We start from the raw sequence: 23555 nt of genomic DNA on the forward strand, positions 1-23555 counted from the left end.
TTGTGGGGTTTCTCTCTCCACCACATGTCTAACATCTGCCTTTTAGGTCCCCTCACCTGGCCACGGGTAAGTGAAACTATCAGTCAGGTGAGCTGGGGGAGCTGCAGCCCACAAGTTTAAGCCTCTAAACCAGGGGAGAGCCTGCCTGTGGGCAGACGGATGAGGATGGGCAGCTTCAGGGCAGCTCAGGGGAAGGCAATGACTGGAGCTCCCATGGCTATAAGACCCTTTACACGCATTATCTCATTCCAGCTTCTTAACAACCCACTTGGGTCAGTGTTTCCCATTTTACAGATCAGAAAACAGTCCTAGTGACCTGAATCATTTGCCCAGAGTCACACAGCCAGTAAGTGTTTGAGGCAGATTTCAGGCCAAGATTTGCAGGCCTTTAGCCACTAGACCAAGATGCCTCCTGGAGTAATTAGCAGACTCTCCATGTTGCCTTTCAAAGATTCCTTTAATAAGACTGCAAGTAGGCATGTCACAGACCAATGTGTAAGCCCGTTTCCAGTTCAATTCAGGCTTAAGTCTTCTGTGTGCCAGGCAGGTCCCCAAGGCAAAGAGAGATAATTGAGTGAGGAGAGGGAAGAGAGACAGATAAGGACACAAACCTCGAGCAGGCAGGGAGGACAAAGTCAGGCAGCTGGCTCTCAGTAAGACTTGAAGCTCTCAGAGGGCGGGCACAGTTTCTTTGTGTTGTATCCTCTCTGGGGCCTGGCACAGTGCCCTGGCCATGGTAAGTGCTTAACACATACTGACAGAATTCAGTGGGGCCCAGAGCCCTGTTCTCAGAGTCACTGTTGGACTGGTGGCAGCTCCAGGAGCCTGAAAGGATCAACAGTGAGTGATCATGGTCTTGGGTTCAAGCGATATCTGTCAGGCATGCCCAGAGATGGGAGCCAGAGGCCAGCTTTTAGCAATGGTGTCTCAGTCATCTGGACAGAACGGGGAATTCAGGAAGGAAAAGTATATGAAATAAGATTTGAGAGGTATGTTGGAACCTGATGGGGGGGAGGCAGGGGAGCTTCCTGAACGCCAGACTGAAGAGCAGGGGAAGGGGGGACGATTGGAGCAATTGGATGACTTAGTCAGACCTGTCCTTTAGAAACACCAATATGGCAGGTGTGGGGAGGACGGTCTGGGAATGTGAGAGAATAAATGTAGGGGAAACAGTTGGCTGTCACAGTGGACCAAGTGAGAGATACCGAGGGCCTGAAATGAAGAGGTATCCATGAGAGTGGATGGAAGGAAACAGACAGGAAAGAAATGATAGATGTGAAAACAACAAGACTTGACAATTGGTTGGAAATGGGCAGAGGGCAGGGGAGGGGAGAATCAAGGCAGACTTCATGGTGGTGAACCTGGATGGCTACAGTGATGATGCTCTCAAGAGACTGAAGAACATCCTGAGATGGGGCTGATTAGGGGGAAAGATGATGAAATCGTTTGGCCAAATTGAGTTTGAGATGCGTATAGGACATTCAGGAGAAGATTCCGGTGGATTGTCCAAAGAGGCCAGTGCTGGATGCTCAAGGAAGAGACTAGGGCAAGATATCTAGATCTGAAAGTCAGCTCCATAGAGGTGGTAATTGACCCATGGAAACTGGTGAATTCTTCAAGATAGAGAAGACAGAGATGAGCATCCAGGATCCAGACCTAGGCAACGGCCATTCTAAGGCCAGGAGACAGATGATCATCCATTCAAGGAATTGAGAAGGAGCAATGTCCAGACAGAGGGGAAGAGGACCAAGACAGCCATGTCATGGAAGCCAAGGGAAGAGTCTGTCCCGGAGGAGGGTGTGTGTGACCAATAGTGTCAGAGCACTCAAGTGGAAGGAGGACTGGGAAAAGACCACTGGGTTTCTCAGTTATGAGGCCACTGGTGGCCTTGGGAGAACAGTTTGGAGTCAAGTGATAGGTTTGGGAGCCAGTCTACAAGGGAGTGAAAAGTGAGAGGAGGGAAAGCACAGGATGACAGCTTGAGGGGGTAGCAAGGTCAAAAGTGAAGGGGTCTGTTTGTCTATTTGTTTGTTTGAAGGATGTGGGAGATTTAGAGGTTTATAGACAAATGGGGAAAGGTAGATGTGTAAGATGACTCAGTCCCAGCCCTCATGGAACTTAAGAACTAGTAGGAACATGAAACATGATAAAATTAACTAAACTGTGAGGGAGACTGTGCTAAGTACCTCAAGAGGAGAACAAAGTGCTATGGGGATGGCTTCCAGCTGGAGATACCAGGGAGGGCTTCATGAAAGAGTTGGCATTAGGTCTGGGTCTGAGAAACTGGGCTGGGCTGGGCTGGTGAGGCTGGAGACAGACCATTCCAGGTCCCTGGAAATGGAAAAGTAACCTGGGCCATCCCAATGGGGAGGGTTGCCCCAATGACTCACTTCCTCCTCAGCAGCCAGTGTCTAAATAGGTCCTGAGCCAGCTTGAAGTGGGCTTTGTTGGCCATACAGACATTATCCAAATTGCCTGGGAATTTGACTCACTTCTTTCTTCTCTACTCTGTCCAGCTGCCATGTTTATGGAACATTGGAAGAGAAAACAGATGCGGCTCAACTATAAATGGGACCTCACTGGGTTCGAGGAGGAAGAGGTCAGTGCCACTGCATGCTGGCTGTATCTGTGCCCTTCTCCCACCTCTGAATTGCTGGGGAGTTTGTAGGTCCCCAAAACAACTTGGTCCATCCTCCAGCCTTGTGGGAGTATGGTATGGGATGGTAAAGTGATCTCTGTCCAAGGGCCAAAGGCAAATCCTTCACATGGTCTGTTTCTGAGCTCATTTATGGATGTGTTGGAAGCATGTTTGGTTACCAGGGAGACCTGCCCCACGTATATGCAGGAATGCTTTGGACATCCACACCAGCGGGAGACCATAGCCACTGGTGTGGTCATGGAGATTCCTGTCTACCCAGGCTCCCTCGGTGCTCTGGTTAAGGTGCTAAAAGCAGGGCCTGGGCCATGTGGCGCAAGCCAGCTTGCCCATCCAGCCATGCCCACCAGCTTTGCTGGGGTAATGTGACACGAAATGAGGCCCAAGCCTTCCTCATCTGGCCAGCTTGCTGGCTAATGCTTCTACTGTTGGGTGTGGTTAACAGCAAGAAGGTGGGGGCTGGTGGAAATATCGAAGGGACAAAACCTATTGGCCCCTTTGGAATCTAAAAAAAGGAGGGAAGATTCAAAGTGTAATTATGGAAGGGCTTGAAGCCAGAGTTCTCTGTCTTCTCCCAGCATCTCAGGAGAAATAACCTCATTGACTCATCACTAATTGCCGGTTTCCTCGGGTACGGGCCTGCAGATCTTGTCCGATGAAAAAGTGGGATCATTTATTAGAAATGCCTCTGGCACAGAGCCCAAGGTGGAGAGAGCTCCCCCCAGACACCAGCCCCATGACCTCATGGGTTCCTTTGCACATCATAGCAGACTCTCTGAGTCTGTGAGTGCAGTCATTTGTTTGGGGTTTTTTTTAAACCTTAAACTTTTTTTAAACCTTTTTAAACCTTTTTTTAACCATTTGGGTTATGACGTAAATCTCCTTTGTGTCTAAAAATAGCCACATGTGTCTAGGGCTGTGAAAAGTCATTTCCACCATTTTGATGGAGCGTGACCCTTGAGGTCAGAGGCACAAATTTGATTTTCTCCCAATGTTCGATTTGTCCCACAGGGATCGTGTAGTCCCCAACACCCCCCTTCATTGTTCTCCAAAATGTAATGCCCAGGCCCTATGTGTGTGCCCTAGGCTGAAGGCATTCTCTGGGTCAGGACCCACAAACAACCATGGCTTGTCTGGAAGCTGTCTGGAAGATACAGTGGTTGGCTTCAAAAAAGACATTTAATTAAACAGCCTGGCAAATCAAGTGACAAGAAATGATCCCTGCTATGTGGGTACACTCTTCCATACCACAAAAATATTGAGGCAGGGCACACATGTAGAAAATATGCATGGTCAGGGAATCTATATGGAACACATGTGTATAGGCTATAGTATAGGCAGGAGACTTGAGTAATGGATCACGCATGCCGGGGCCCCAGGTGGTTTGGGCACATGTGGGGAGGGCATGCATGTGGGGTATATGTACAAACAGATGGAGCCTGATCAAATGAGCTTCCACTGGCATTTAGTAAGCTGTTGCTTGGGGCTAGGTTCTAGGCCAAGTCCCGAGATACAAGGGCCTCATCCTCTATGTAAGTTAGGAAGAGTTGGCCTCTTTGACTTGATTGGGGTAAAGAGAAGAGGAGAATTCAAGAAGGTCCCTCTTCACCCAGAGCTGTGCTTGGCAGGGCTGTGGGACCCTGGAGGCCTGAAGCACTTTTGACATGCTGTGTCTAATGGACAACATGGCATGGTGGTTAGAGGTGCTAGATTTGGGGTCAGCAGAGCCAAACCCAACCTATCCCACTTACTAACTGTGTGGTCCTGGACACAGCAACCAAACCCCCAGCAAACTAATCCTACAAGACTCTAAGTTATAAATGGGTCATCTTCTTTGTAGGAAGATCCTGCACCAGGGACATCACTAGTCCTTGGTGTGCCTTGGGAATGGGATTTCCCAATGGGAAAATGATGCTCCAGAGAGGACAAAGTTATTGAGTCCTTCTTCATAGGCTCCTAGACCTAGAGCTAGAAGGATAGGACCTTCAAGGCCCAATCCCCTCATTTTGACAAGGGACAATACACACCAGGGAGTTGAAGGCACTCAGACAGTTACTAAGCTGCAGGCCTGGAATTGAACCCAGGGCCTCTTGCTCCAGACCAGGCCACACTGCTATGGTGATGATGGAAGCAGTTGAGTCTTCTTAGACTTCACGAGTGTCTCCAAAGTGGACTTCTCGAGGGTAGGCCCACTCTCCCTGCTGGGCCCCCCAGTCACTGCTAGACAAGAGAAGCGGGAGATGCTGCGCCCTGGGGTGTTTTGTGTCCCCAGAGGTTTGGGCACCGGTGGCTAAGGACAAAATCAGGAAGCAAGAAGCACATGGAGTCTCATTACCCAGCCCTGTGCTTCCTTCACATTAGCCCAAAGTATTTAAACACACCACATCCTCTGGGAGGCTCCACCACTGTATAAATGATTTATTTCGATGATTCTGCAAACAATGACGTCAGTGTGGAACCTTGCCTAGCCCTCTCTCTTGCCCCTATTCCAGCTCTGCTCCCCCTGGCTTTCTGACTTCTCAGCAAAAAGAGAGATTGCAATTTTGAGTGGATGTCTCCCCTAAATCCGTTGAAGTAATTTCCAATTTGTGTTTCTTTCTTCCCCCATTTTACTGACCCATGAAGGAGACCGTCAAGGTTTGGAACTTTTTATGACCCCATTCCCTTCTCCCGCCCTGTCTCCCTGCAGAAGGGACTTTGCGCTCACCCCCGATGCTCGGCCATCACTTCATCTCCTTTCCTGCTTCTGACAGAGCCCTTCTTGGTGGGCGCCTTTGCCCAGTAGCCAGGCTGCCTCTTTTCCTACCAGCGTTAGCCTTCCATTTTCATTTCTGTTCTTCAAGCTGGTCCAAGCCATGTGCCTGCCTTTGAATGGGGTGGGGGGGTCCTTGCATCTGCCGGTGCTTGCTGAGGCTCCTCTTCTCTCCTCTGATGGCTGTATGGCACTTGTCTCTGGCTGCCATCTCTGTGGTCAGCAGGTTCTTACACCACCTGGGGCTTGCTGCCAGGAAACAGAAGCTGCCCCAGGGATGGGGTCACAGCTCCTCTCACCCATTGCCAGTGGGGAGAATTCCCAGGAAGCTATAAGCAGGGGGGAGGTCCAAAGGGCACAGCTCTGACCTGGCACCAACCTCCGGCAGCTCTGCGAATTGGGTGGGCACATACCTGACCCAAGTCTAGGGAGCACTTGGCTGTGTGTTCACATCTGGGCTGGCCTGGCATTTCTGCTTTGTGACTGAGCTGGAAACCGGCTTTATTCCACAGGCGCATCCAAGGGCGGAGTACGAGGCCAAAGTTTTGGAGAAATCCCTTCGGAAAGATTCCCGACACAAGGAGGTAGGTGCCCCGCTGCCTCGGCAGCTCTCACTGAGAGCCCCGATCCTCTGTGGGGAGCGCCTCCTTTCAGGGGCCTCGCCAAGCAAAGGCTCCTCCAGCAGGGAGCTCCTATCATGGGCCAGGTGCTCTGCTGGGCACTTGGGGTGCAGAAACAGAGAGCTGCCAGTAATAACAGTGATGATGGTGACGACGGTGACATATGCACAGGCGCCTGCGTGGCTGTAAGGTTTCCAAAGCATTGTACATAGAATATCTTATCTGAGCCTCAGAACAGCCCTGGAAGGCAAATGCCACTTCTGTCCCCATTTTACAGGTGAGGAGGCTGAGGCTGAGATGAAGTCACTTACCCAGGGTCACAGAGGTATTCAGTATCTGAGGCAGGATTCAAACTCAGGTCTTTCTGGCTCCAAGGCCAGTGCCCTGTGAACCTGCCCTCAGGAAAGTCACAGGCTATGGAGGAAGTACAGGGTTGATGCTAAGAAGTAAATACAAAGTATCTACCCGGTGGTTACAAAGTGTCAGATGTGAGGAAGACAGAGAGCTAACAAGGTGGGGAGGGGATTGGTCGGGAAAAGAGCCTTGAAGGACAAGGCAGCTGAGGCTTGAAGGGAAGCAAGGCAGCCAAGATGGGCCATGGCCTGGCACAGCGAACAGCCGTGAGCTCATTCCAGGTAGGCTGGCCTGGGCCGTGTTTCAGCACCAAACAGGAGTAGTTCTGGATCTTGGCCTATAGGCCACAGGGACCCCTGAAGCTTCTTTGAGCCAGGGGGTGGTCTGGCCTGACCTGTGCCTTAGGGATAAATGGGCAACCTTGTGCCTGTTCTTGGGCTGGCCAGCCCCCCTTAGAAGCCTCAGGATCCCACCGAAGGGCCCCAGGACCCTCAACAAACAGCCATAATCCCCCTGGCAGGAGGTGGACTAGGACCGTCAGATTTGGACAAGAAGCATCTCCCTGCCCTGCACTGCCCCCAGCTCTCCTGAGTGGCCGTTTCTGTGTTAGGCGTAGAGGTGTAGAGAGAGCCTGGTTTCATTTTCGCTGTCTCACATCCCACATACACATTTGCCAGTCACCGGGCCCTTTTCCCTCTGACATCTGCAAGGAGGCTTTTCTTCCTCAATGACTTATGAGTTTCTGCATTTGCCACATCCCAAGAATGATGAAAACGCCTGAAAAGGAGCTCACTGTCTCCACAATCAGATTTCCAGTAGATTTCCCAGGCCTTGCCTCAGGGCACCTGTGGACGTGTCAGGCCCATGATTAGTTGGTGCCCAGGCAGGCAGATGGAGGAGGGCTTTCCCCAGTGCCTGGGCCCATCACTGCTAATACAGGACATCCTTGCCCATGTCTTGAGGCAGATCTTCACATTGGACATGTCAGTAAGCCTTTATTAAGCACCTGCTATGTGTCAGGCACTGTGCTAAGTGCTAGGCTGTCCCCACCCCCCCAAAAAATGATAAAAACAGCCCCTGTGATCAAGGAGCTCACAGCATGTGCACAAACCAGATAGAGACCAGATGAGCCAGGGATAATCTCAGAGGGAAGGAAACCAGCAAGAGTTCTTGGAGAAGGTAAGACTTCGGAAGGGACTTGAAGGAAGTCAGGGAAACTCACTAGCAGGAGATAGGATGGAGAGGGCAAGTTCTAGGCTTGAAGACCAGGCTCAGTTAGGAAGAGAAGGGACCTGTTTAAGGAAGGGCCACGGGGTCATTATCACTGAGTCACAGAGTAGAGCCATAATGTAAAAGACTGGAAAGAGGTAGGAAGGGCTTTGAATGCCAAACAGTATTTTGTGTTTGATCCTGGAAGCCATAGGGAGCCACAGGAGGTTATTGAATAGTGGAGTGATATGATCAAAGCTGAGCTTTAGGAAGATTCCTTTGGTGACTGAATGGAGCTGAACTGGAGTAGGGAGACTGAGGCAGAGCCCCCAGCAGCCATTGCAATAGTCCCAGCATGAGGGGAAGAGGGTATGTACCAGTCCAGGGCCATGTCAGAGGGCAGAAGGGGGTGTTTTAGAGAGGGAGAAAAAATAGGCCTTGTCATCTGATTGGATACTGAGGGGGTGAGAAAGTGAAGAGCTGAGGATGAGCCCCTATTCAGGGGGACTGGAAGCATGGTAGTGCCCTCAAGAGATCGCTCAGTTGAACTGAGCCCTAGGAAGTCATTTGGGGTCTGGTTCCTGGCATCAGACTGAGATAATGAGGGCAGGATCCACCTCTGACATAGTCCCTTGATGGTCCAAAAGAAAGAATCCTCTCTTTGCCTGGAATGTTCTTCCAGCCTTTACCATGCCTGGAAGAATCCCAAGCTTCTTCAGAATTCAGCTTCCTCCTCCATGAGACATTGGCACTCCCTCAGCCCCAAATTACTTTGTGTTTCTTGTGGCATGAGTTCCAGACCAGCTCATTGGTGGGTACGGCATGTATTGTGTCCCCTGCCCTCTGGATCGGGGCTTCCCAGCTTGGTACCTGCCTCCAAGTCCCTGTGTGAGAAAAGCTGAATTCAGCCCAGTACTAATGAGCTAAGGATAACCAGCCCACATTTTCATGGCACCTGAAGGTAGGCAGAGCATTTGTCATACAACAGCCCTGGAAGGGAGGTCCCCTCGTTATCCCCATTGCTTAGAGGAGGCAGCAGAGGCCAAGAAGGGTTCGGTGTGGCCCAGACCACATAGCTAATCAGCATGTGGAGCAGGATCCTGACTAAGGCCAGCATTGCCCCCACTGCACCACCTAGCCACCTCTACTCAACCTACTCCAACCTTCTCTGGGGAGAATCTAGTGATAGGATCCAAGGACCTAAGCCAGAAGGGACCTGAGACTCTGGTCATCTAGACCAACTCCTCCATTTGACAGATGAAGAAATTGAGGCCCTGACAGGGGCATCCGCTTGCCCAAGGTCACATAGCTGGGAAGTGGCAGAGTCAAGAGTCTATAGCGTGACCATCATGGATCAAGCGCTCCCTGGACCTTCACATTCAGGAGAGAAGTGACTGCTGGAATGCGTAGGAGTAGAAGCTGAGTCCTTCCTTTCCAGTGGGTTGTGTAGGTCCCTGGGAAGTGTGAGCTTGGGCAGTTAGAGACCTGAGGAGGCTGTCAGGATCTCATCCAATCTCCTCATTTTACAGGGGGAGGGAGGAACGGAGAGGTCAAGGTATAGAGAGACACTAGTGTGGTACAAGAGGACCTTGAGTCCAAGCACTGGAGGAGGATCAAAAATGAAACAGTGCCTGCCCTCAGGGGGCTGCCATTCTCCTGAGGAGATAGAACAGTTCCCAGTACAGAGTAATTTCGAGGAGCAGAAAGTACTAATGGCTGCAGGGAGGAGGGTCAGGAAAGACTCTGAAGGAAGTTAGGGACTCTGAGGCAGAGGCAAGAAGGGATGAGAGGATCAGTGGGGGAAGCACATCATACTGGGGACAGAGACCTTGGGTTTGAATTGCACATGTGCCTTCTTCAGTTTCCTCACTGCAAAATGAAGATGTTGGACTGAAGTCTGAGATCCGCCCCAGCTCTAAATCTGTGACGATGTGCTCGGATCCCAACAGGATCTGGCCTACTCCGAGGCTTCAGGCCCTCTCCAGTTTTCTGTCTCTTCCTCTAAAAAGAGAGAGGTGGAGTCTGTGGTCTCTGAGGTCCCTCCAAGTTCCAAATCCTGGCTTCCAGCACCAGGAGATGGAGTGTTTTCAAGCGTGGCCTTGTCCGGCTCTGTTCTAAGCTTGACCTTTCTTCCCAAATGCCTCTTCTGCGGCATTTCTTTTCAAAGTTGAACACCTGCCATCTGTTCTTTGTTTAAAGTGACCTGAACCAGAAATTAGGCTTGGAGTGAGCAAAGCAAAGGGCAATCTCTGTTTGGGCTGTGCGTACCAGTTGGGCGGGTAAGGGTGACTCAGCGGGCACTGGCTTCCACTGGGTGACGCTCTAGCTCCTGGTCCCTTTTGTTGTTGTTCCTTTCTTCCCCCCTGCTCTCAGAAGCCTGGACGTTTGCTGGAGGAGATATCAAACAAATGGAGAGAAAGAGTTAAGACAGCCATGGTTGGGGTGAAATTGGTCCATTTCCTTTCCTGAAGGAATTGAAATGTTGGGGCATTTGCCCAAAACCAAAGTCAATGATGTCCATCATTCCCTGCCTTACCCCCAGACCCCCAACCATCCCTGGCTGCTTAGACTTTTGTTTCTGATTTTCATGCTCATCTCCTTTTCCCATCTAGCACCCATGGAGAGGTTGGCACTGCATGGCTGAGGCTGGGATTTGTTTTTGAAAGGAAGGAGATGTTAACAGTTCCTGAAGCATGACAAGCGAGCTTGACCCGGGTGCCTGTGGGTTGTTTGCTTGGTTTGGGTGCACGTGTTGTTTTTGATGAATGTGCATGTCCCCTGGCCCACCTGGCGTGTCTATACCCCTTTGATTGTTTTCAGGGCTGTTTTGCTTCATTAAACAGCACTTTGATAGTTGAAAAACACCAGAGTCTCCCAGTCCCATCCAAGAAAGGTGATGAGGCCAATGGCAGGTTTCTAAACAACATTGCCTCCCAAGCCTGATAACCATCTTCTTGGTTCTTATAGTGAAAGGGGTAAATTAACAGATTCAGATCAAAAAGGGCGCTTAGAAATTGGCATCATGGTTGGCCAGGGTGGCAAACAGCATTTTAACCTGGGATAAGGAATGCTTACTTCAACTTGATGTGGAGGAGGCAAATAACTGTGCTGGTCTGTGGGTTGGCCAACGAGCCAAGCCAGGTTCCCCCAGCTGAGGAGGAAGTGGTGAGGATCACCCCCTGCCCCCGACCCCTGCCCTGTTTTTAACTCTGCATACACAAGCTTGCTTCCTGCCTAGGGCTGCCGGAGCAGGGATAAGGGATGTGTTTATTTCATGTTATAGATCGATAAGGAGAAGCTGACGTGGAAGGACCGACTCCCAGCCTACCTGACCAATTTTGTCAGCTTCATCTTCATGGTAAGTGTTTGGGAAACCAAAGGCAGACCTGGGAACTTTTCCTGACTGGGCAGGATCCCCCTAGGGTCCTGGACAATTCGATAGCACAGGCCTTTCTGCCAACCTCTGGAGAGACTGAGGCAAAACTGGACTGGTCCCAGCCCTCTAGGGATGCACCACTTGTATAAATAAATGGGAAATACATGCAATGCAAACGCAAAGTAATTAGGGGAGGGGAAGTGGTGAGAACTGGGGAGGGAGTGGGGTGGTAATAGGGAGCCACTGAAGGTTCTTGGCTGGAGGAGTGGCATGATCACACCTGTGCTTTAGGACTTTCAAACTCAAGACTGAAGCCATCAGTCCTGGACTCGCAGCAGACAAGGGCACCTGATAGATAGATACCTTGCCTAGTAGACCTCCTTATGGGCCAGAATGGGAGCCTTGAAGTTTATCATCCCCTTGAGGTCTTGGTTTTTGGATGACTAAATCAGCTTCAGAATCAGCTGTTTGTCTTTGTCATGAGACCAGATTCCCAGCTCTTAACCATGAGCCTCAGGCTGGCTCAGCATTAAGGTCCTGTCTGGGCAGGAAAAGCTAACATTTCCATCTCCCTTTTAGGATGGGGTGTGTGATCTTATGTGAATTTCACAGGGAGCAGCTATTCCTATCTCCATTTCACAGAGGAGGCACAAAAAGGCAGATTGGCCCTGGGTCAGGCAGCCAGGAATTGGCTCAAGTGGGATCAAAAGCCAGATCTCCCAAACCCCACCCCCAGTGCTCTCCTCTTTCCCCAACTTGAATCCTAAAACCCAAAGGAAGCCATCTCTCCAGTTGGGTGGGATTCCAGGCATTGTTGGGATCCGCTGGTGAGGAGGAGATGCTTGAAGACCTAATGGGAGCCCAGGGCTGGCCCTGCCTCCGGCTCTCAGCACCTCTCGTCACCCTCATCAACAAGCAGGGTGGTGTCCCCTTCTCTGGGTTTGCACCCACAAGGTAGAGCTGCCAGCTGCTGTCAGGATGGGAGTGAGGAGGGTGGAAGAAAGCCTCTGGCTCAGGAACAGCTATCTGATCAGGGAGGGTCTCCCCACAGGGCTCTGCTGGGAAGGGAAGGGCTCTAGGTACAACCTCTATTCATCTCCTGAATCTCTTGGCTGCTTCTGTTCCTCTCTCTCCAGCTGTCCCATTTCCAGACACCAGAAACAACAAGAGGAAATGATTTGTTCTAACTAATTCTTTCAAACCTATCTTAGGATATTTCTTTGCTGGTGAACATAAAACCAGCAATGATAATGATTAAACGTGGCTAACATTTAATGGATCTTTTCTTTGGATCCTCACCATAACCATAACCCTGTGAGGGCAGCTAGGTGGCACCATAGCCATGTTGGAGTCATCTCCATGAGATCAAATCTGGCCTCAGACACTTCTTAACTGGGTGACCCTGGGCAAGTCACTTAACCCCTTTGCTTCAGTTCCTTATCTGTAAAATGAGCTGGAGAAGGAAATGGCAAATCACTCCAGTACCTCTGCCAAGAACACCCCAAATGAAGTCACAGAGTTGGACAGGATTGAAAAAATGACAACAAAATAGCCCTGTGAGGTAGTTACCCTAGGTTCGGCTGCCCCACTTTACAGACGAGGAGACCGAGACTCAGGTTAAGTGACTTTCCCAGGGTCACCCAGTTAAGAAGTGTCTGAGGCAGGATTTGAACTCATCGCATCTTTCAGTTCCTTAGTCATGGACTTCTTTGGTGATGAAGCAAACCAAGAAGATAGGGCTAGAACTTGAAGCTTCCTGTTCCTGGCAAATATCTCTTGGCAAACCTGCCCCACTGGCAAAAAAAAGCCTGCTAGTCACATGACCAAGAGTTAGAACAGCTTAATGGAAAGAAAACAGCCTGGAATCAGAAAGCACTGGGTTCAAATTCTGTCTCAGACACTGTGTGACCCTGGCCAAGTCACCACCTTTCTTAGCCTCAGTTTCTCATCTGTGAAACGGCTGCAATGAGAGGGCGCTTGTCAAGATCAACGTGAAGTGTTGTGCAGGCAGTTCAGTGCAGTGGACAGAGAGCCAGGAAGGGGGCGGGTTCAAGTCTTACCTCTGACCAATTAGCCAGCTGACCCTGGACACATCATTCACCCTAGGACAGCTTCATCTGGCTTGTGTGTCTCCCCCACTGGAATCGAGAGCAGGAGCCACCTTTCTACGTTCGTCCCTGGTGATTCGCGCACAGTAATTGTTCCATAAATGCTTTTTTCATCCCTGCTGCGCTGCTGCTTCCCTCAGTGTGGGCTGGTCAGTCCCAATAAGAAAGGCCTCCTGGGATGCTCGAATGCCCAGCCTTTGCTGCCCCGTGGCTCACGCTGCTGACTCGCTCGGTTCTTCTGAGAGCCTAGAACGAAGGCCGTGCTTCTCTCTCCTTCCCAGATCGGGCTGACGTTCGCCATCGTGTTCGCAGTCATTATCTACAGAATCTCGACCGCGGCTGCTTTGGCCATCAGCTCCTCCCCCTCCGGCCGGTCCAACGTGAGGGTCACGGTCACAGCCACGGCGGTCATCATTAACCTGGTGGTCATCATTATCTTGGATGAACTGTACGGCTCCATAGCGCGATGGCTGACCCAGATCGGTGAGTAGCGGGCAGCCTGGTGCCCCCTGCCGTTGCCTCATGCCAGGCACCATCTGAACACAAAACCTGTCTTCTTGGTTTCAGAGGTTCCCAAGACGGACAAGAATTTTGAAGAGCGGTTGATCTTCAAGGCCTTCCTGCTGAAGTTTGTGAATGCTTACACCCCCATCTTTTATGTTGCTTTCTTCAAAGGCCGGTGAGAACCCCAGAAACCAGCATATCAGCCCTTCAGGTTCTATGTAATAAAATAACCTTGGGGACACCTGAATGCCATGGTGGGTCACTCAATGCCAAGGGAACTGTGGCCAAGCAGGCACCAACAGCCGAGGTTTTTCACATCACATAGAGTCAAGAGGCTCCCCTCTCCCAACTAAGATGAGCAGATGCCTAGACAACCCCAGTCATCTGTTAGTGTCCAGACCTGAGGGCCTGGCATTGGCTCAGGGCAGGGTCCCTGGGTGGTTTGTCATGTAGTAGAAAGGAAAGGGGGCTGGCTTTGGAGTCTGAGGACTTGAGTTTGAATCCTAACTCTACATGGTGTCCTGGGTGGATGAGGGGAAGGTCCCTTCCAGCTCTGTAGCCATAGCCCACCTAGTCCTGCCTCCTCAGGTGTTGGCCATTGGGGGTGATCTTGACTGGGCCCTCACCAATACCCACTCCTTTCAGACCATCTGCACCAAGGCCTCCCTGGTCATATTTCCAAGTCACAGAGTCTGTTGCACCTGGATTTCAGAACTCACCTCTACTGCCCGTGTAATCAGCTTCATTTCCAGTCTAAATGACTCCATCCCAGGAGACCCCATTCCAGGTCACCCCTCTAGAGCTCTAAGCCTGGAGTCAAGAAGACCTGAGTTCAAATCCTGCCTCAGACACTTGCTAGCTGTGTGACCTTGAGCAAGTCACCTAACTTTTTTTTCCTCGGTTTCTTCTTCTATAATATGGGCATTATAACGGTAGCTGCCTCCCAGAGTGGTGAGGCTCAAACGAGATCACAATTGTCAAGCGATTAGCGCAGTGCCCGGCGCACAGTGGGCACTAAATGCATAGTTATTCCCTCGCCTTCTCCTCCCTCTTGTGATCCCAGATCTGATTCTGGATTCATCCTGCCCAGTAGAAAGTTTTCTTTGTTGGTATCTTGGAAAATGGCCCACGATTATGATCATTTTATGCAAAGGGGGTCCAAGGTTGCACAAAGATCCCTGGGAACCTCCTCCAACCAAAATCCACAGGGAAACCTGTGACTCGGCCTGCCTAGCCTTGAAGCCAACACAGCCCAACTAACTCGGCTAAGGAGAGCTGAGACGCCCCCCTCCCTTTCTACAGCAACTCCTCACTTCCACCACTGGGGCACTTGCCTCAGAGTCCCCCAGGAAACACTGCCTTCCCCATCCTTTGGTCTCCCATTCAAATGAAAAAGAGGAGAGAAAGGCAAAGATGGAAAAAAAAATCCTCTCCTCCCTCCTGCTGCTTCTTTGATCCCTTTTTCTGAACTCTTGTTTTGTGTGTGTGTGTGTGTGTGTGTGTGTGTGTGTGTGTGTGTGTGTGTGTGTGAGAGAGAGAGAGAGAGAGAGAGAGAGAGAGAGAGAGAGAAACAGAGAGACAGAGAGACAGAGGGACAGAGAGACAGAGAGACAGAGGGACAGAGGGACAGAGAGACAGAGGGACAGAGGGACAGAGAGACAGAGGGACAGAGGGACGGAGGGACAGAGGGACAGAGGGACAGTGGGACAGAGGGACAGAGAGACAGACACAGAGAAAGAGTTTCACAACAGACCTCCCCGGCCTGGAGCCTCTTTTGACCATCACCAGGGCCATGGTGGCCTGCTGCATCAGACCTTTGTATTGGGTAGGAGGGTCTGTCATATGGCCAGGAAATGTATGGAGAGACCAGGGCATGGTCCTGGGGTGCCACACACTGCTTGGTCCAACATGGCTCCCAGGGCTGAGCCAGCCTCTGTTAAGATGCTGTGCTCATTGTCCTCCTCCCTACCCCCCTTTGGGGCGACATTCTCCCCATCCTCCATCCTTGTTTTCCTGTTGGGGAAGATAAATGTCTTTCTTCTTGACTCTCTTACACTTTTAAGGGATGTTTACAGGGGAGGCAGGGGTCAGACGAATGTTGGCGAAGCAGAAACATCTGTGGTATTTTTGCAACAGATGAGAGTGTGGAGATAGCGTTCCCTCAGCCCTGTCCCACTTCAAACAGCACCAACTGATCCTTTAGACCCAGCAGACCCTTGGGTCACACTCCCCACTTCTCCCCCAGGGCAGTCGGGGTGAGGGGAGGAGGAGCCGCTCTCCCATGATGCCCCAGCGGCTGAGCTTCCTGCTCCTCACCCCCCACTCCCATCTTCTTCTAGGTTTGTTGGGCGCCCGGGAGACTACGTCTACATCTTTCATTCCTTCCGCATGGAAGAGGTAACCGGCACCCCCCAGGACTCCCCACCCAGCTCTGGCCTTGTTTCCATTGCCTGTCTCTTTGGGGCCTTTCAAAGAAAGAGGCTGACTTGGAGGGAGCAGTGGTGGCTACCAATTCCCTCCTTACCCCCCTCCCCAGACCCTTAGATGAGCTTGGATCTTGTATGGTCCATCTCTATAGGCTCTGGCCCCCAAACAGGATATTTCCCTTGATTTAAAAACAAGATAACGGTCAGCACATGTAGACGAGACTGGCAGTGTGCCTAATGGGCAGAGCATTGTCTGGTCAATAACCAGTTCACAGTCTTTCTCTGCTAGCAGCTCAATAAATGCCCTGTGGACCTCAGTCCCCCCAAGTCTAATGAGAGGCATCGAACTTGGTGCTCTCCCAGGGGATCGCTAAGGTTTTCTGTTTCCAGGGAAGGCTGGGCTCGGGAGGGAGATGCTCTTGAGTGGCTCTGAGCCCCCTGCCCCCACCCCAGTGTCCTCATCGGGGTTGGGGAGGAGACAGAGAAGGAGATAGGAGAGAGGGGACCAACCAGTGAAGCCTGATGAGTTCTCCTTTATGCTGTCCCAGTGTGCACCTGGTGGCTGTTTGATGGAGCTCTGCATCCAGCTTAGCATCATCATGTTGGGCAAGCAGCTGATTCAGAACAACCTGTTCGAGATTGGCATCCCGTAAGTGACCCACCGTGGTGGGGGTGAAGGAGCCCAGGCTGGGGGCCCTAGAACAGCCAAGAGTGTGGACTCCTACGGGTGGGGAATTGGGGGCTGGAAGCTGGATTAGTTTACCTTGAAGGTCCCTTCCATACCCCACACAAAAGTCCCTGACAGTGAGGGCATGGAAATGTGAGAGCCTTTGGACCTACCTTCTTGGGCATCAGGACAGTCCGTGGAACATTCCCACCTTCTCTGGGCAGGGTGGAGAGATAGGGGACATGTGTAGCAACCACCTCACTGTTATTTATGAGGCTCAAAAGCAAATAGACTTTGTGAACTCTAAGATGCATATAAAAATAAGAGACTTTATTTTTAATTTCCACTACAGACTCTTGAGTTCTGTGAGTCTGTTTCCTCAAATTGAGGAAAGCCAACATTTTTATAGTCATAATAACAAACATTAGCATTTGCTAGCTTTTATAAAGTGCCAGTTATGTGCCAAGCTCTGTGCTAATCTCTTTTGATCCTCAAAACAACCCTGTAAGGCAGGTGCTGTTATCATCCATAGTTTACAGGTGAGGAAACTGAGACAAGACAGCTGCAGGGACTTGCCTAAGATCACAGAGCTAGTCAATGTTTGAGGTCAGTTTTGAACACTGAGCTTCCCGAGTGCAGGCTTCATACTGTGTGCACTCTGGCGCCCCCTAGCTGCACTAGTGCACTAGCTGTTTGCAGATGTGCTGTTCTATCTGGGGGGTTAATTCCTCCAGATACTCTTACAGGTCAGGAAACTACAGCCCAGTGTGTTTCCATGTGTTTCCCGTGATCACACAGCTAAAACTTACAAAGGCAGGTCTTTCTCATCTATAAAACAAATATAATCATAATAATAATTCCCACCTACTGCCTCACTCTGAGAATTTTTCGTTTTTAAGTTTCATCTAGTCATTTTGTTGACATAAGGAAGTCCCAGTGTGGAAATGCCTTCCGTCTATGTGAACAGCTACCTGCCTCACAACTTAGAGTCTTAAAGAGTTATTTAGAGCCTGGGATAACAGAGCCAGTGTGTGGTGGTAGGCAGGACTCACCCTCTCAGGACCCTCCTGTCAGCAAAGCTGGCCCTCTGTCCTGTCCATTGGACCAGGATGCCTCTTGTTGCTGGGATAAATCAAAATATTCATAAATGAGAAAAGTCAATTGGGGATGGATGGGGGGAGGGCGGGGCGGGACAACCTGGTGAGCCGTGAGAGCTTCAGGGCTCTGGTTTGACTTAGTAGCCTTGAGCAAGCGATTCAAGCTCTGTGGGCCTCCAAGGCAGGAGACTAAGTCATCTGGTGGACTGATGTGTGGGTAGATGCCCTAACAAGCCACACTCAGCTTGAGGGTGCTTTGGGTTCTACAGAGTCCGTCAATGTCCAATTGGATGAGCAGTTCGGGAGTTGGCTGGAGACTGCAGGCTCGCCCTTCCTCAGACCGAGGGGCAAAGGCCACAGAGCTTGGCATCCAAAGGCCTCGGCTCACAGCCTGGCTCCACCAGGCACCATTTGTAGGACCTTGGACATCTTGTCAGTGAATTGGGGGCGGGTGGACAAGATGAGCTCAAAGGTCTTTTCTGACTTAATGTTCTGCGAGTCTAAGAGATTCCTTCGTTCATGAGATAATCACATATTATGTGCCAGGCCCTGTGCTGGACACATGTGATACAAAGAGAACATTGAAAGCAGTTCCTGCCCTCGGGGAGCAGCTTCCATTCTCCTGGGGCCCATGACACCAAGGATGGCGGAAAGAGCCCTAGACCAGGAGTGGGAACCTGTGTGACCTTGGATGAGTCACTTTCTTTCTGGGCCTCCATTTCCTCATCTTTCTTTCCCTGAGTTTTATGTTGGTGTGGGAATAAAGAGGGTGGGGATCTCCACATTGTAATTAATGCAGGGTTTTCTCTATGGCCTGAGTCATGTTAATTCCTGGGTAAAACCAAGGTGGCATGTACCTGACAGTTGGCTGCCTAGAATTATGAATTCAGTGGTTGTTCCTTGGTTCCCCTCAAAGAATACTTAGTTCTGGAAGCTAATTAATGCTGCCTTGATTGCCTTCCAGAAAAATGAAGAAATTTTTCCGCTACTTAAAACAACAGCGGCCGATTGACCATGAAGAGTCCACCAAGAAGAAGCAGAGGTATGAGGTGGATTACAACCTGGAGCCCTTCTCAGGACTGACTCCGGAGTACATGGAAATGAGTGAGTATGATTTAAAGGAATTCAGGCTGTGCGGCAGTGTGGGTGCCTCCTGGAAGGCAAGGAAGGCCTTATCTACAGAAGGCACTGGCAAGGAACAGGGGAAGCTGCCAAGGACAGAGCTCACCTGTTTTGCAATTTGGACAAGAAGAGATTTTTATAAAATTCCCAGTGGGAAGCTCTCCTTTCCTTCACCCTCATTCTCTACTTTCCCCCACTTCTGATGGTTCCCCATGTTCTGGAAGTAACCAGCCTTGTCCTGGAAGAGCCCAGTGTGGCAAGTCCAACCAAGATAACTAAGCCTATGATGTACAGTTGTCCAAGGACCAGCCCGCCTGCCAAGCTAAGTTTGTAGGGTCTCATTGTCAGAAGACTGGTATAGCACCCCACTGAAATCCTTGATTAAGGCAATGAGGGGTTAGGATGAGGGCAGGGGGGAGCAGCGCTTATAGGAGGGAATCATGGCTGTTTGGGAGATGTCTGCTTCAGGGCCAAAAATTATAGGTAACAATTCTCTGATCACTGCCCCCTACCCCAACCCCTGAGCAAGACTGTCCTCTCTCTGCTGCCTCTTGGGGGCAGGGTCTATGGCATCCAGAGGACCACACAGGTATTGTTTCTCTACCTCAGCTTGAGTGGGAATGAAGAAGATGGAACTGGGCAAAGCATTCTGGGGAGCTGCCCTCCTTGGGGGAGGAATTCCTTCTCTTCCAAGTGATGTTTTAAACAAACCAAGTTCCTGACATTCCAAAAGGACTTTCCAGGGAAAGCGGGCAGGAATCTATTCCCGTACGTATACAAAGAACTTTGAGGTTTAAAATGAAAAAAGATTTCTGCTCAGTCCAGGCAAGCAGCATGCATTTATTAAGCACTTACTGTGTGCCAGGTGCTGTGCAAAGCACTGGCTATTCCAAGAAAGGCAGGCATTCAGTCTCTTCCTTCAGAGAGCACCCAGCCTAATGGAGAACACAACATCTAAATAACCAGGTGCATATAAGAGACAGTAATGGATGGGAACCCACCTCCATCAGAGGGGAAGGTGCTGAGAGCAGCTGGCCAGACCACTCTGATCCTGAATTCAGTTACAGCGTAGCTCACTGAGGTTGGTGGGGCCACACGCTACCGTAACAAGGTTTCCTTACAGTCGGTGAAGCCTCAGGAGGTTTTGTTTGTTGCTGGCTTTCTGGGCAGCTTGGTGTCTTTAGGGTCCATCTTTTACCCCCCATATTTGGGGGGGATGGGCTTCCCCCCACCCCCCACACTGACTCCTCTGAGCATTAGTCTTTGTTGCCTGCAGACTGTGAGTTCCTAGAGGCTGGGATCCAAGCTGGCCAGGCAGTGGTCACCGTAACAGGTGTTGGGGTCAGGGTCAATGTCCTCATTTGCCTGGTGCCTGAAGCTCACAAAGCACGTTTCTCCTGACCACCCTCAGGTAGGAGGTACGGATATTACTCTTTCCCATGTTTCAGATGAGGCAGTGTGGTGTAGTGGTCTGGGACTCAGGAAGACTTGCCTTCTGATTGCTCTTCAGACACTTGCTAGGTGGATGACCTTGGGCAAGATGCCTGCCTGCTCTGAGCCTCAGACAAGGGGGGAGACAGATCCACTCAGTGATGGAGGGTTGTGATCTGGGCCAAAGCGTGGGGCTGTGTTTGTGATGCAACCACTCCAGGTGTAAGGAGGTGACAGGAGGGGGATGAGATGACTGCTCCCTCTCACCGCCAACTCCACTCTCTTCCTTGGCAGAACATAAGGAGGTGCCCCAATCACACAGACTGTGGGGGGAGGGAAGAGGCTCCCCTCCTCACCTGCTAGACAGGAATGAGTGAGGAACACCCACCCAGTTCCCTTACGCCCCCTTGTGCCAGGAAAGCACCACTTGGTCACCGTGGTGCATTTTGTTCTGGATATTTGAGGCAGCTCATCTAAAACTAAAAGGTGTCTCAGGGGTCAGCCATTTCCAACTCTTTCATTTTTTGCAAACTAGGGACCAGAGAGGTTAAGGGTCTTGCCCGAGGTTGCACAGCTAACCATGGCCAAGGACTTACTTTGGTACCTAGAAAGGACTGTTCATGAGGGTACTTCCAGCACCAGCATCAGGTCCCAAGCCCTCTGTGACTTAGGAGCCAACACCCATTCCTTGCCCTGAGTCTCAGTAGCTTGTCAGTATTGAGTGCTGCTATAGCTGAAGACTTCCTCCTCCAGAGCCAGCCTTCCCAAACAGCCAATTGGGGTCTCAGAAGGGAGATGCCCTCCTGGTCTCAGGGCCCTTGCTTGAACCCTTTCTCATGTCATCAGACCTGACATGGTAGGCGCTATCACTTTTGATCTAGGGTGCCCCCCACCATGGTGTGGAGTCAGAGGAGGCCTTGAGTGAAACTGAGTGAATCAGTTGTCCAGGAGGTGCCTTTCTCCTGAAGGCTAAAGCCACCCAGCTGGGACAGGGCACCCTCAGATACCCACACATAGACATAGACATTGACATTGACATAGACATCGACATAGACATCGACATAAACATAGACACAGACATAGACACAGACACAGACATAAACATGCTCATCTTTCTTCCAGTAATCCAGTTTGGGTTTGTCACCCTGTTCGTTGCCTCCTTCCCACTGGCACCTCTGTTTGCCCTGCTGAACAACATCATAGAAATCCGTCTGGATGCCAAGAAGTTTGTCACTGAGCTCCGGAGACCTGTGGCAATCAGAGCGAAAGACATAGGTAAGTAAGGAGAGAAAAGAGTATTTGTTGGGCTTTCTCATGTTCCTCAGCAGTTCTGGGCCTGATTGCTCAAAGAGTGGGTGTCTGTCTGATGGGGGCCTCCTGTGCCTGGGTACTTTGGACTTGTGCTTTAACAACCCAGCTAGCAGCTTCTCTTGGGGAGTAAGATCCCTCCCCCACAGCCAGCACCAGGGGGCTGCCGGGAAAGCACAGGTTCTTTTTATCTGCTTAAACAAGGAAAGCACAGTGAAGGGGTTTACCAGCTTACTTTAATCCAGCATTCAGTTAGCATACAGACAACAATCATTTAGTTCAGGGGAAAATGCCAGCATTCAGTTAGCATTCAGCTAGTTCAGGGGAGCATACAGACAAGCATCAAGAGACAGACCAAATACAGATTCATTGACTTACTTCAGGGGAAAAAACCAGCACCCTGAGGTTCAAAACATTCATTTAGTTCAGGGGAAAAGAACCAGCAGTCCGAACCTCAAAACCAAAATACAAACAAATTACAAATATCAACAGACAGACCCAACACAATTCATAGTTACCAACATCTGGGCTCGGCCCGAGAGCAAGGGCTGGCCCAGAGTCACGCTTGCTTGCCGCTGCTCCCACACCAACCAGAAAAGGAAAGAGAGCGCTTCAAGCTGTCCTCTCCCCTCTTATAGGGTTTTTGACATCATCAAGTGCCGCCTGAATGACCAGGGCCGATTGGTTCTTGAGCTGGCCCCTCCCCCCTAGTGTAGACATTAACACCTCCCCTCAGCCAGCCCCATGACTCATCAGACAGGAAGTTGTCTGCTTCCTGGAATGCTCTTTGGGCTTCCTGCCCCGGAAGAGCAAGCCACAGCTTCCAGAGGCTCAATGAGGTAAGCTGAGTCATTCAAAGAAAACAAAGGCCATTCTGGTTACAGCTTGTTACCACTATCTCCACTGACCCAGCCCCTTCCTATGAGCTTCTGCTTCTCACAGGATCGCTGGGGACAGTCTGTCTGTCAGCTCAAGGACCAGGATGCTCTAGGGGAGACCACAACATTGGGGGCTGACTGAGATGGGGCAGCCTAGCCAGCTGGCACTGCAGACAGCCAGCCCCATCCTCAACAAGACCTAGGATCAAGTCATGCCCCTGACATGCGCAGGCTGGGTGACTGAGCAAGTCCCCTAACATCTCTGCACCCAGGCCAGCCTTGGCAGGGGGCATTTCTCCACTGGCAGTTTCCTGTGTCAGTCAAGTCCCAGGTCTGGTCCCTGTAAGCTGGGAGAGAGGGTAGCTTTGAGGTGGCCAATGTATTTTAGGACTCAGCTCCTATTTTCCAAGTGATAAAACAAAGGAGAAAGGAAGAGAAACACCAGCACTGTCATCTGTCCCTGTTACATGAGAAACAGTGGGAAGAACCAGGGGTCTTTTACCAGGGAGGACACTGCAAAGCATCTTCTAGTGCTTGAAAGGCTGCTGGGGAGAGGAGAGATTGGACCTTCTTGGCTCAGCCCCTGAGAGCAGAACTGGAGCAGCTGCCATTAGAAAGAGGCTGAATTAGTCTAAATAAACTTTCTAACCACTGAATTAACCCACACTGGAATGGGCAGCTTTGGGAGGGAGGACTGCTTGCCAGGCAGTATAGGCAAGACTCCTCTGCAGGGGTCAGCTGGCCCTGAGGCCTCTGAGATCCTGGAGCTCAGAGTACTAGGCTTTGCTGCCTTCCAAGGCAGAGTCCCCTCCAACTCTGTTCAGGATTCTCCTCTTGTCTCTCCACACTGTCCCCCTTGGGGATCTTATCTGCTCCCACTGCTTCAATTTTCCAATCTCTGCTGAGCCCCATGTCACGGGCTGCCTGTTGGATGCCGGATGGGCCACAAGCACCTCCAGCTCACCAGAGCCCAATCAGAAGCCATTCTCTTCCCCCCACAACGTAGCCCTTGCTGCTTCTTCCAGGGGGCATCACCAGGCCTTCTCT

At 50.9% G+C, this 23555-nt stretch overlaps 1 protein-coding gene across 4 annotated transcripts in view; it reads left to right on the forward strand.

Annotated features, from left to right (window-relative positions):
• Window positions 1-23555, forward strand: part of ANO1 (anoctamin 1) — a 197282-nt gene that overhangs the window by 158602 nt on the left and 15125 nt on the right. For all 4 annotated transcript variants that reach the window (XM_036762821.1, XM_036762825.1, XM_036762823.1 and 1 more), the window contains 10 exons: window positions 2517-2599; window positions 5282-5293; window positions 5921-5992; window positions 10875-10949; window positions 13357-13558; window positions 13643-13754; window positions 15919-15976; window positions 16554-16654; window positions 18734-18873; window positions 21445-21597. In XM_036762821.1, coding sequence (XP_036618716.1) covers window positions 2517-2599; window positions 5282-5293; window positions 5921-5992; window positions 10875-10949; window positions 13357-13558; window positions 13643-13754; window positions 15919-15976; window positions 16554-16654; window positions 18734-18873; window positions 21445-21597 — 1008 coding nt within the window. The remainder of the gene's footprint in view (window positions 1-2516; window positions 2600-5281; window positions 5294-5920; window positions 5993-10874; window positions 10950-13356; window positions 13559-13642; window positions 13755-15918; window positions 15977-16553; window positions 16655-18733; window positions 18874-21444; window positions 21598-23555) is intronic.

Source organism: Trichosurus vulpecula, chromosome 6 (assembly GCF_011100635.1).
Source record: "Trichosurus vulpecula isolate mTriVul1 chromosome 6, mTriVul1.pri, whole genome shotgun sequence".
In the NCBI taxonomy this organism is placed as follows: domain Eukaryota; kingdom Metazoa; phylum Chordata; class Mammalia; order Diprotodontia; family Phalangeridae; genus Trichosurus; species Trichosurus vulpecula.